This window comes from Vipera berus, assembly GCF_964194415.1.
Source record: "Vipera berus genome assembly, chromosome: 1".
Classification (NCBI taxonomy): Eukaryota; Metazoa; Chordata; class Lepidosauria; order Squamata; family Viperidae; genus Vipera; species Vipera berus.
This window is the reverse complement of record NC_138202.1, coordinates 219,229,743-219,243,505: the sequence shown is the minus strand read 5'-3', so window position 1 is coordinate 219,243,505 and position 13,763 is coordinate 219,229,743. Positions and strand designations below refer to the sequence as shown.

Sequence of the window (13,763 nt, the reverse complement as noted above, 5' to 3'; positions counted from 1 at the left end):
CAGGAATCCAGTAAAAAGCATACAAATGCTACAGAGGGTTGGGGAGGCCAGGGGAGGGACTGAGAAGGCTAGGGCATGAGTTGGGGGAAGGCCTGGAAGGAGGCTTGGTGCAGGTTTGCATGAGTGCAGGATATAAATCTAACGAAGATACAGGGGAAGTAACTGTTTGATGTGATTACGAAAGTAAAAAATGTACCTACCATGTCTCGATGTTCTATATTCACATTGCATGCGAGGAGTTCTGATACAATAACAGTATGCCCCTCTTTAGCTGCAGAGATAAGAGCTGTCCAGTTATCCTAAAATAAGGCAAAGAAGGGAAATGTCATAGTTTTATAAGTACTTAAGAACAGGTTTTTATATTTGTTTAATTTATTAAATTTATATAGCTGCTCATGTACTAGAAAGAACTTTCAGCTAGCTGTAAACAAAATAAAAACACAATACAGCTTTTCTTTAAAAAAAAAAGTAATGTTGAGGCCTTAATAATAATTACTAAATTTGTATTCTGCCTGTCAATGACTCTGGACAGCTCACAACAATCAAAGAAAGTACTATAAAATCAATAAAAAATAAAGACTAAAAAAAGGTAAAACTTGCATTCATCTGCCTGCCAGCTCCATTAACAACTTGGCCACAATGCCTGAGGAAAAAAAGTTTTTTTCTGAAGGGCAACAGGGTTGCAATCATCCATATCTCCAAGACAAGGCTGTTCCATAAGGCCAAGCCCATGACAGAGAAGGCACACTTCTGAGGACCCATCAGATGACATTGCTTCACTGAGGGGACCCAGGACAGGCAGAAGCCACCAATCAAGATTGTTCTAGCTGAATTAATTCCCTTAAACTATTAAGCTTTAACAAGGAACAATTCGCAGACGTGATATCATACTTAGTAAGATAGAATGGCACAGTTTTATCTGTATATTGTGTGTTCACAGGTCTGATTTCAAGATACAAACAGACTGATAGCAAATTAAATGTGCTGGAGGAGAAATAAAGTATGAGGCAAGATAAGCTTCTTAGTACTTACTGAATCTTCCAAGTTACAATTGGCGCCTTTCTTTATCAGTTCTTGGACAATTTCTAAATTGCCCTGCTCTGCAGCTAGCATTAAAGGAGTCTGACCATTCTGCAATCATACAAAAAAAGCCATACTTAAGCTAATTAAGAGGATATGTAATAATTCTTATAGCAGAATGCCATGTAGTATTAGACATTGGAGCATATCTCCTAAAACAGTACTCAAAAAACCACAAATGAGGTATTCCTCATTTAATAACCGCAATTGGAACCAGCAACTTTGTCACTAAGCAAAGTTAAGCCAAACATCTGATGACTGCACTCACTTACAATGGCAGATCCAGCAGGCCTGGTTGTGGCTGTTAAGCGAGAGATCAGGTGATCGTGACTTACAACCTCCTGCTGGATTCATCACTGACTTTGCTTGTCGGAGGCCGGCTGGGAAGGTCACAAATGGTGAACATATGACCACACGATGTTGCACAATGATTGCTAAGCGCCTAAATTGTGATTATATGACTGCAGGGACATCACAACAGTTAATAAGTATGAAGACTGGACATAAATCATTTTTCCAGAGCCACTGTGACTTCAAATATTTGCCAAATAAGTGGTTATTAAGTGAGGACTGTCTGTTATCTGAGTTCAATAAAAGCATTAACAGAAACAAGTTTAGACAAAACAACATCTTGTAAAAAGGTCATATCAGTGAATCCTAGGATCCTGTTTTGAAATTCTATTTCATCTTATAGAACAGGGCAGCAACTATTTGTTGGTTGTAAAAAATCCTTGTTAAATGTTTCATAATTTAAACATTAATCCCTTTACATTAAAGCCTTAAAAACATAAATATATAATTTCTAACCCATCATATCAAGAGACTCCAGACAGCTTACAGTAGTGTACAAGCAAACAAAAACAACTTATTAAATTAAAATTATAACATGAATTAAAGTAACAAAAACTGAAAGAAAGCCAACAGAAGCATTCAAACCCAAGGAAGCAATGACACAGCTTGGTCTCTTTCTGAAGCTCATAGGTGAGAGGGAACCAGTCACACTTGTTCCATAACACAAGAGTGGCTTCTTCCTCACTCCCATCCCATCCTCTTCATATTTTTGAAGGCAGAGGTATAAATTACCCCTTCCTTGGCCAATTACACAGGGCAGATATTACTGTATATAGATCAGATAATCAAAGGTAACTTTGACCCAGACCATGTAGGGTTTTATAGGTCATACCTAACACTCTGAATTGGACCTAGAAGCAAGCGGGCATCAAGGCAGTGTCATTGGTATAATTCTGCTAAGATGGCTCTTGTACATCAGCAAACACATTAGCAAAGTCGGTGGGGAAAGCCAAATTCACTTAACAAATACATGACTCCCTTATTGACTGTGGTGATTCATTAACCACAGCGAAAAGGTTGTAAAGTTGAGTATGACTCATTTAGTGACTACCTCACTTAACAGATGTCCTGATCAGAATTGTGGTTGAAAGTCGAAGACTACCAGTATTCATAGTACTGAGAATCCTGCATATATTCTTAGAGTATACAAGCTGAAACATAAACCTGATTTCACTGCAGGAAGTTATCCCAACTATCTTACGTAAATCTTCCCAAATGAAGTCCAAGTAACAGCAAATGTGAGTTACCAGCACTCTAAGTCTCTTTTTCATCTATTGACTCCTCAGTAAACCAAGCAAGAGACCAGGATTAACTAACACAAAGGGACTGCTTGGAGATTCCAGGCTAGTCTTGTGGTAGAATTATCTTTAATAAGGCACCTAAGATTCCCTGCCTCTGCAGAGACTGGCAAAGGGGATAAGCTACAGACTAGCAAAAAAGTAATCTGACCATGTCAACATCCCACATTTAAAGATCAGAAATTAATTGCTCTAAAATGGCAAACAGAATGAACATCAGAGAGACGCCATGCTCCCACAAGTTCTGAAGTATTTGTTCTGGATAGTTTTCAAAGTGTTTACTTCACAGTTTATCATACCTCGTCCCTCTCATCCACATCTTTGCACTTTTCAAGAAATGCTTTCACAGCTGGAACATTTTCTTCTTCCACGTAAGTCACCAAACTCTGAGACACCAGATTAGCCATCCTTAGCAGTTAGGTTCCACAATGCCAGTTATCTACAAAGGAATCATTTTAATGTGTCAGTTACTGAAAGGGGCAGACAACAAAATGACTTCATGCCTATCACTAGAAAAATTTATGTCAGTTATATCCGTATACAGATAATGTTCAAGGTACTCAGTTTTTTAGTGTCATAATAAAAAAATAATTAAAAGAAATGAATTACAAACAAAATGTGCTGCACATTTCAAACTTTTATTTGGTAATTTAGTTTGATACAACAATAGCAAATTCTCTTTAAAATGTCTTACTTTATGCCACAGCTTTATTTTGCATCTGATGCCAAATATATAAATATTTTACCAGCACTGCAGTGTTTTGGATTGTCATAGCTCAAAAATATACACCAGAAGAGAACACTTAGAAATAATATGTATTTCAAAAAAAAAAGTTCAACTAAGGCCTTTCTCAAAATATGACAAGTTACAACAGAGGTCTTCTGTTACTATTTGAAATAACAAATAAACCTATGGATACCACAACTGTTGTGCAATCCCCTCATGCTTTTAAGAGTTTGCCTCTAGTCTCTCTAGCAGAAATGCAGGGGTGGGTTTCCAACTTTTTACTTCCAGCAATGGGACAGATAAGGGCTAAGAGATCAAATTATTCCTTTATCTACCCAAGTTTGCACAAACAATATGAAGACCACAACCACACCTAAGCAAAAATTCATATGTATACTTTTGTAATTTGTCATAACTATCTTAGTTTCCTTAGAAAATCAATTTGAGATACTTTAATTGTCTGAAAGAATACATGTTAAAATAAAAGCACACAGGAAAAAGTGATAAAAGATACATAAGGCAATGCAGGAAAAAATAATAAAGGCATACAAATACAGAAAGTTCAGGTGCTGAGGCTATATTTCATGCAAAGTGGTATGTGTAAATATAATTATTACCACAACTTTCCCACTGGCATACAAAATTGCTTAGGTAACATATTGTATTTATCCTGTTGAATTTACAGCTTGCAATTAGATTAAACAAATGATCATTAGTAATCAAACTTTGCTGATGATTGTGCAAATGTATTACCATGTATTTATTTAAATAAGAAAACAAGTACTGTTATAGATAAAACAGAAAATGGAATTCTCTCCTATATTCCAATTCAATAAACCTTAATATTATTCATCTTGAAACGAGATAAAATTTCTATAGCATAAAGATATGCTGATAGCCTTTGTAAAAACCAGAGAAAAAGGTGCATATGAAAAAGCAATATTCCCTTCATGTTACCTTTCATAACTTGTCATTCCTTCTTGACTAAAATGCATTCCACACTTTACAATGTTGTTTTAACATTGTTGCCACTAATATAATAATAATAATAATAATAATAATAATAATAATAATAATAATAATAATAATAATAATAATAATAATAGTAATAATAATATAAAAGAAAAAGAACTGGAGAACATAACAAAATACAAAGACCTACAAATAGAAATAGAATGACAGTGGCAAAGGCAAGCAAGGATAGTACCAATAGTAATAGGCGCCTTGGGTGCAATCCCAAAACAACTGGAGTACTACTTGAACACCACTGGCATTGACAAATTTGCCATTAGTCAACTGCAAAAGGTGGCCTTACTAGGAACTGCTTCCATCCTGCGACGATATCTGTAATACCACATCCATATCTGCCAAATCCAAAACAAAAATGCCAAAAGTGCCAAATCCAATCTGAACATCTGGCTGACTGTGCAATGAATAACAATAATATTAATAATAATAATTTTTTAAAAAACATTGGAAGGGAAACCCTTTCAGACAAATGGCTGTCCAGTCTCTTCTCAACAGCTTCCAGTGTTGGAGCATTCACAACTTCTGGAGGCAGGTTGTTCCACTGATTAATTGTTCTGTCAGGAAATTTCTCCTCAATACTAGGTTGCTTCTCTCTTTGATTAGTTTCCATCCATTGCTTCATGTCCTGCCTTCAGGTGCTTTGGAGAATAGCTTGACTCCCTCTTCTTTGTGGCATTAAACTAGACCAGACATGTCAAACACAAGGCCCGGGGGCCGGATCCGGCCCGCGAAGTGGTTTCATGTGGCCCGCGAAGCCAGCCTGGAAACAGTGAGGGAATGGCCCCCACTGCCTTGGCCCTGGCCCAGAGACCCTCCTTCTGCCAGAGACCCTCAGAACTGTCCCACTCCTGCCCAGGCCCCCATAGGCACCCTTGATGAGAACGATGTAGAGCTGCCCACGCCCACCCAGTAGGCCACACGCACTCTAGCCAGGCCCACCCAGTAGGCCACGCCCACCCAGGCCACACCCACCTGGCCCCTTGAGGGCAACCGCAATGCTGATGCGGCCCTCAATGAAATTGAGTTTGACACCCCTGAACTAGACATACTCAATTCCAGCAACTGTTCTTTATATGTTTTAGCCTCATCCCCTAATCATCTTTCTTGCTCTTCTGTGTACTCTTTCTAGAGTCTCAACATCTTTTTAACATCGTGGTGACCAAAACTGGATGCAGTATTCCAAGTGTGGCCTTACCAAGGCATTGTAAAGTGGTACTAACACTTCCACGTGATCTTGATTCTATCTCTGTTAAAGCAGCCTAGAACTGTGTTGGCATTTTTTGGCAGCTAAAGCACATATTTAAGAGACTGTCCACTAGGACTCCAAGATCCCTCTCACAGTTACTACTATTGAACAAAGTACCACCTATACTGTGCATTTTCTTGCCTAAATGTAGAACCTTACTTTTTTCACCAATGAATTTCATTTTGTTAAGATAGCGTCCAATGTTCCAGTCAAGATCCTTCTGCATCTTAAGCCTATCTTTTGGAGTGTTGGCTACTCCTGCCAGCTTGGTGTTATCTGCAAATTTGATGAGTTCCCCATCTATCCCCCTCAACCAAATTATTGATGAAGATGTTGAAGAGTGCTGGGTCCAGAACAGAGCCCTGGGCTCCCCCACTACACACTTCCCTCCATGTAGATGCAGTTCCATTGAGGACCACACACTGAGTACGGTTAGGTCAGGATGATAGGTCTGTGGTTTCCTGGATCCATTTTTTCCCCTTCTTCGAAGATGGGAACTACATCAACTCTTTTCCGGTCCTCTGGTAGTTCTCCAGTGCTCCAGGATCTTGTCGACATAGAAATTCTCCAGATTTGCATACTGTGAGGAAGCAAATGAATTCTGGTCCTCTTATTATACAGATTACTTGCAGTAAGACAATCTCACAGTATGTACACAGAAGTGAGTGGTTAGATCTCCATTTAATTTTAATGTAATGAATGCTAATGTAACTCTGAAAAATCAGTTCTAAGTAAGAAGTTCAAAATAATAAAAAAGAAGGAACTGAATAAAATATTTCCTGCAGGTCAGCAGACAGTACTTCCTAAAAACATGGATGACTATCAAATCTGCAGATATGGCAAATTAATGAAGCTGGGGAAAAATACATTCCTTTGTTAATCATATTAATTGAAATAATTCCTATACAGTAAGTACTTCCTCAATGATGCTACACAGATATGTTCATGAAGTCCCCAGAAAATTAACTCAATTGAAATGATTCTTTATTTTTTAAAAAAATACTGTGTCAATGTAAGGTAGTGGTTAATGTCTTGGGACTGACACTCAGATTCCAGTCCACCCTTAATGGAGGAAGTTCATGGGGTATCTTAAGACCAGGTATGGTTTCAGTCTAATCCATCTCACAATACAAGAAGGAATACTATATACACTGCCTTGAGCTCCTGAATGAAAAGGATAATAATTCTTTATTAAAAAGTCAACACAAACAAAAAATAATTTCTAATCTTTTCTAGAAGAGTCATATTGCAATAAACACAACAGACTGAATCCACAACTCTTGTAATTTCACTGCTACTAAAGTTGAAAGGGGTTAATAGCAATTTTCTAGACTCCCTAGAAAAAAGCTTATTTTATCCATTTTTGAAATATTTATATATTCTAAAACTGAGGAAATGGAACAGTATACAGTGTTTCTGTATGACTTTTAGTGGTAACTTTAAATGGAAATGGAATATAGACAAAGATTGGATTAATTTTATATGCTACATGGGCCTTATTTTAATTCTTTTCTTCGTTTATGTCTTTTATTTTAAATCTCTATAATGTACATCATTTTAAACTGCACAAATCATAACTTTCAGATTCTTCCTTTCTCTGAAGCTGGGGACACCAGAGAAGTATTATATAGAAAATAGCCTGGATCACTGGCAACAATGCACATCTAGGTATCATAAAGATTTACAAAAAGCTACTAAACCTAAGCCTACTAAAAAATCAAAGATAAGTAAAATTATAAGCAAACAACAAAGCACATATGACATCTTTTATATTTTTTTATAAAAAGAACTCTTTTTACTTTTTTAACATACTGCAAGTAACAGCTTAAGTCTTGTTGTTTTGCAAGAAGGTTCTTCTGACCCAACTTACAATTAAGAAAAATGCATAATTTTTTTTATAGTTTGGGAGCAAGCTGTATCATGTAGTCATACCCCTCTGTAACACTCTATGGATCCCACATCCTGGAGTTTGACAGTCAAAAACAAAAGCTACATATGCTATAGCATTATTTTACTGATTTACCTGTCAGGCAGGACAAAAATAGAGGATATACAAGGAAAATGAATTCTTAAAAATCCCTAGAAATATTAAAGCACAGGTTACTGAACTGTTTTAGGACAAGTGTTGAACAAACTGTAGCTTTCATTCTATATTCAAAAGCTGACAACATACGTTTAGTTCAAGTTTCTAGAAAGAAACGCCTTCCCATTCCTGAGAAAAACATTAGGAAAACGGCAGATAACAATAAAAGGGATGTGTGTGTCCCTACCAGTATTCGGTTCTGTTGTTGATCAGTGCAGTCTGTGAACTATTTGAAAGCATGTGACCTTGAGAAAAAAGATACAGTCCATCTCTACTTTAACCTCAGTGAAAATCTACAACAGGATCAAACATTTATTTAGGAGTCATAAAGTGAATTCTGTACTTTTTAGGACTTGCTAGATGTGCACACTTAAAGTGCTATTCTTAGGAGTTCAATTTCTGGCCAAGACAAAGCTCATGATTTTCCTATCATTGCTTCTCAATTTCATCTTTTTCATATATGAAGCATTAATCAGCTGCACCCAAATATCAACCTTTCCATACTACCATTTCCAGTATGAATGTAACAATGTAAAAGCTTGCACACAAAACCTGTCCAGTTACTTCTTTAACATTATTATTTAAACAATAAAGAGTGTCTTTGCATAAACTGTTAATTTATATAATCAAGAGGTAAAGATGCTTTTATATGACAAAGTTTACTACCTAGTAAGGAGACTTTAAGCCTGCAGAATGTTAAATAAGAAAAAGTCCATAGAATAGACTACATATATGGGCTGTATTTTAGAACAGTACACAAATAATTCACTCCTGAATTTTAGTAGTTGTCACTTTTCAAGGTGTTATTATTTTTTCTACAATGTATTATTAGTATTACCTACCTTCAGGAAATGTGGGGTAAAGCTTCCACAGAGAAATTTAATGTATTCCTATGTAGACAAATTCAGTAACACAGCAGTTTTAAATAAGAACGCTTAAGATTAGAGCAACTCTATCCATACAGCCCAAGATAAGCAATGGCCCTGACAACATAGACAGTGTTGTCCTACTGCAGCTAACCAGAACTCTTTCATTCAGTTTAAACAATTGTTTAAAAAGCAATCTGCACTCTTTATTATTCAATAGTAAAGTTTTTATCCTCTAATTTCTTTAATTTTTAATATTCAGAATTAATTTTGTTCAAGTCTATTAGATCAGATTTTGGGCTCAACTTGTTTTTTAATATTCTCATAAAATAATTTATATAAGAGAAACATTCACCTTCTGTACTCATTTTAATTTTTTACAGATAAATGCTGTAGGAAGCCAATGTTATCCAGCAATACAGATACCATTTCAAAAATATCTCCCTCATTACACTATTACCAATCCTTGACATTTCTGAAAACAAGTGGAAAGACGCTCTTATCAAAATATGGAATTTTAGCACACTTAAAACAACACACTGTTTACCATTTAGGCAAGGTCAATAATTAACATTAGTTTAATCACACAGAACCACAAAGTAGGCTAGAAAAATATCTACTCAGTCTGAATGTTTACACAACATATTCATTCAATGTTTCCTTAATTAATAGATTTCTGTTTGGTTTACAAGACACAGTGAGCCATAAACAATACCATTGAGTTCACAGATATTAGACTAAAATGTAGTTGTGGTTCAAATGTGTCCTGTAAACATCACTAAATCCAGGTAAGTTGACTCCAAACTTGCCCACATCTGAAGGGCCCCAGATTGGTAAATATCGAAAGACTTCATCTGACAAGCAGCTCTAAGGCTCCCCTTTTCTAGTTGTAAATTCTAACCCTTCCAAACAATTTGTAAAAAATGTCAAAAATAATTTTAAGAAAATATGTTTGGATAGCGAGTGCACAAATATTAACTAACCAAGCGCTTCAATTTACTCATTGTTTCAACTTCTTTGCTCCATTGAACTCAAAAGGTCCACCCGAAGACTTCAACTGGTGCAGAATGCAGCCGCGCGAGTTGTCTTGGGGGTTTCCCGATACTCCCATGTTACACCTCTGCTCCGCGAGCTGCATTGGCTACCGGTTGCTCTCCGGGTGAGGTTCAAGGTGTTAGTGATGACTTACAAAGCCCTTCATGGCATGGGTCCGGATTACCTACGGCAACACCTGCGGCCGGCGTTAACTTCCCTCCGTCCAGTGCGCTCCCAGAGAGAGCCTCCTCAGGGTGCCTCCGATCAAAGAATGCCGATTGGTGGCCCCCAGGGGGAGAGCGTTCTCTGTGGGCGCGCCAGACCTATGGAACCGCTTACCGGTCGAGCTCCGGATAGCCCCCGACCTTCGCTCCTTCCGGCGCGATCTCAAAACCTTCTTTTTTGAACAAGCTGGCCTGGTCTGACGGGATGGGGTTGGGTTTTTTATAATTAGTTTTAATTTTTAATATGTATCAATTACTACAGGCATAGTTGTTTAATCACTTTTTAATTTTTGTATTCTGTTTTTTATTATGTATTGCCCTGTTCACCGCCCTGAGTCCTTCGGGAGAAGGGCGGTATACAAATTAAATTATTAAATTAAATTATTAAATTATTAAAAGGTATGCCATCTCAAATGCTTTCAAATATCCCAACTCTGCCACCTTGGGTGGCATGCTGCAAAATAAAAGGGAGCCACGTATATTCTTGCCAGGAGGTTTCATATGTAGCATGTCATCCTAATGTGGCGAGCCTGCATTTATCACTAAGTGCTTTGCAAGGCAAGAAATTATGCTGGCCTATATAACTATCAGATGCTAATGAAAATACTGACATATAGTTTTATTGCTTATTACATTGCAAAAGAATTGCAAAGTTTAATGAAAATTGAATTTTACAAATTGCGAAATCAATAGAAATGAAGAAGCCTAGGCCAAATAGTGAAACACAGCATATAATGATTCATAAATAACAATCCCATCTAAAGTGCTGCTTCAGAATGTTGGATTAAACATCAAAACAATTCTGAGCAAACACAAATATGTTGTATTTTATTTTTATTCCTTTTTATTTTTATACACCATCCAAGACTCGTTCCTCTTCCTATTTTCCCCCAACAATTTTTATACACCATCCAAGACTCGTTCCTCTTCCTATTTTCCCCCAACAATCATCACCCTGTGGAGGTGCCTTGAGCTGAGAGCGAGTGACTGGCCCAAAGTCACTTAAGTCAGTTTTCATGCCTAAAGAAGGGACTTAAAACTCAAGGGTTTCCTGGTTATAACCTTAATAACCCCTAGATTAAACTGGCTGTCTCTTTTATGCCTGTTTTCAACTGCCAAAATACCAAACCGATTTAACATTAAGCATTACGCTCAGTCTGTCCCCTTGTGCCTCAAACCGAGACATTTCCCGAGCTCTTTCGGTGTTCTTGCCTCAAGAGAAAACTAACTGAACGCTGTCCTCCAGCAGCCAGCACGCAGAAGAACCGGCGGAATTTCAGATAACGGCCAGGGACAGGCATTTTCTTGCTTTCTTTCTTTTTTTTTTCCCTGTACGACTCACACACCACCAGCAAAATTAAGATTCCTCAGCCACCCCAGACCCCCACACCCAAAGCATCCACCCATTCAAACCTTGCGGGGATGCAGGGGAAAGGTTCGGAAGAAAGGCAATCAATCGATCACCTGTTCATAGGTCACTGGGCAGCAGCTTCACCCGCTCTCTCTGCACTCCAATCCCCATCCAGTTCACCGCCACCTGCGTTAGGCTAAGCCACCCCCGAGGCCAGGGAGGGAGAAGCTCGGGAATGAAGGCGGCTCCCTTTGTCTGACGGCCCGAGACCACCGCCCTCCCCAACCCCCACTCCTCTTCCCGCTCTTTACTTCGCTTGCAGGCCTTTACCAGAGAAAAGGAGCGGTCGGGGACGAGCGTTGGAGGAGGAGGAGGAGGAGGAGGAGGAGGAGGGCGCGGTTGCTTTTCCTCTTGCCGTGGTGGAAAGGAGGATGGGGAGCGCTCCGTATCCTTCAGCCCAGAGAGACGGTGGCCATCTTCGCCTAGGGCCGGCCAGGTCACGTGAGGGGGGCGCGCGCGCGCACGCGTGCCCGTCTTGCTCCCCCGCCCGCCCGCCCGCCCGCCCTCGAAGGAGGCAAAGATTCCGGAGCGCGCGCCGAGCTGGATTCCGCCCGACCCTTTCGCTATTAGACGCTGCGCTCGAGACCGCGACGGTAGCCGAACGCTAAAAAAAAGAAAAAGAAAAAGGCGGGGTTCGAATGGCTCCGCCCGAGCCAATTGGCTAATGAGTTCCCACCGTTAATTGACGGTCCAACGGTGGCAGCGAAGTCTCGCAGCGGGGGGGAGGGGAGGGGGGGAAAAAGACAGATTTATTTATTTATTTATTTATTTATTTAGATTTATATACCGCCCTTTCCCGAAGGACTCAGGGCGGTTTACAGGGCATTTAAAAGAGAGTCAATACAAACGTTAAAACAAATTAAAAAAGATTAAATAAAACCCTGAGAACAGTAAAAACCCAATTAAAATTAAAATTAAAAAATCCTCAGCCTGGGCCAGAGAGCTCGAAGAGCCAGGTCTTCAGGTCCCGGCGGAATGAACGGAGGTTGGGGGCAGTCCTAAGCTTCGAGGGCAGCTGGCAGATGTTTAAAATCCTACTCAGCACTGAGGCGTTTCTCCTTGCGGATGATATTTATAGCTACGAACAGATGCACAGACACGGACCACATTGTAAACCCTGGAGTCGAAACAAAGTTGGAAATGCCAGAAATAACATCTGTTTCAAATCTATGAGAACTGGCCGTTCTTGGTGTTTTCTTTGAAAACGTTTCGAGAAGCGAAACGTTTTCAAAGAAAACACCAAGAAAGGCCAGTTGCCTTTCGGGACAATCAGGACCTGGATGATTGAGAATCTCCACTGACATGTTTTAAATATCAGCGTGCAGATTTTCAACAATGTGTAGAAGGCTTAGGTTTAAATGCATGCTGTTAAAAGATTCAGCAGGATACAAAGAATTTGGTAGTCCAGTACTGCTCAGGCTTACCTAACGTGCTTTTCCATGTAATTGGAAACTTTTTTTGAAATCATTAACTGCACTACTGGTTTTTCATAATGCGCTGGACAAAAATGTGATTGGTAGTTTGCGAATGATGATTACAGGAATGTGAGCTGAGAACTCAGCTAGAGTACAAGATGTTCCTTTGTCCCAAGAATCATATACTGTATAAGGCTGAAGTCCTATGTACACTCAGTTCAAACTTTGAAGAATTAATTACCTTGCTAACTTGCCTTCAGCTGTCCTGGTGGTTCAAGATAGGTACTGCTCCAAATGCAACTTTTAGATAAGTTTCCATGCTGCTTTTCCACACAGTAGCCTTGCCTCAGTGAACATCATTGGCTCCAGCTGACCTTCATATCGCTTGACATCCTCTTCTGGAATAACTGCTGGGATAGTCCAGTTGCTGAGATCAATATTCTGCTAAATCACCTGATGTAGCATAGACAACAGATGTGTCCAGCTCATGGCCCACATTAACTACTGTAAATTATATATATTATATACGGCCCAAGACAATTCCTTTTCACTTAACGTGGCCCAAGCAAGCCAAAAGGTTAGACAACCATAGTCTATAGCAGGGGTCACCAACCCCCCCCCCCCCCGTCCATGGACTGGCACCAGACCGCAGCATGCCAGAAATCAATCTGTACAAACAAGCAAAAACCCCTCTGTGGGTTGCAGGCAGTACATGAAACCACACTCACCCCCTCCGGTCCACAGAAAAACCTCTCCATGGAACCAGTCCCTGGTGCTCAAAAGGTTGGGGACCTCTGGACTATAGTATGTCAATTGCCTCTACATAAGCATCAGTAAAATTAACAGACATGTCATAAGAATTTATTTCTTGAGTCAAAACACTGTAATGATAGTTTTGTCCAACAGTAACATAACTCATCTGAAGTTCAACTTCTGGAGACAACCAGATCCAGGAAAGAGTGTATGCATAATTGAGTCAGTTTTTGATTCCTGGTGAC

General features: G+C 39.2%; 1 protein-coding gene across 2 annotated transcripts in view; it reads right to left on the bottom strand.

Annotated features, from left to right (window-relative positions):
* KIDINS220 (kinase D interacting substrate 220) overlaps positions 1 to 12,091 on the bottom strand; it is a 67,210-nt gene extending 55,119 nt beyond the window's left edge. The window contains exons 1-4 of one of the 2 annotated variants that reach the window (XM_081346398.1): positions 11,621 to 12,091; positions 3,029 to 3,168; positions 1,033 to 1,131; positions 201 to 299 (exon numbers count right to left, since the gene is read on the bottom strand). In XM_081346398.1, coding sequence (XP_081202524.1) covers positions 201 to 299; positions 1,033 to 1,131; positions 3,029 to 3,136 — 306 coding nt within the window. In that variant the 5' untranslated portion in view covers positions 3,137 to 3,168; positions 11,621 to 12,091. Of the gene's footprint in view, positions 1 to 200; positions 300 to 1,032; positions 1,132 to 3,028; positions 3,169 to 11,403; positions 11,589 to 11,620 lie in introns of those variants that run through there. The other variant, XM_081346399.1, reaches the window with a different exon arrangement.
* Positions 12,092 to 13,763: the final 1,672 nt, after the last annotated feature.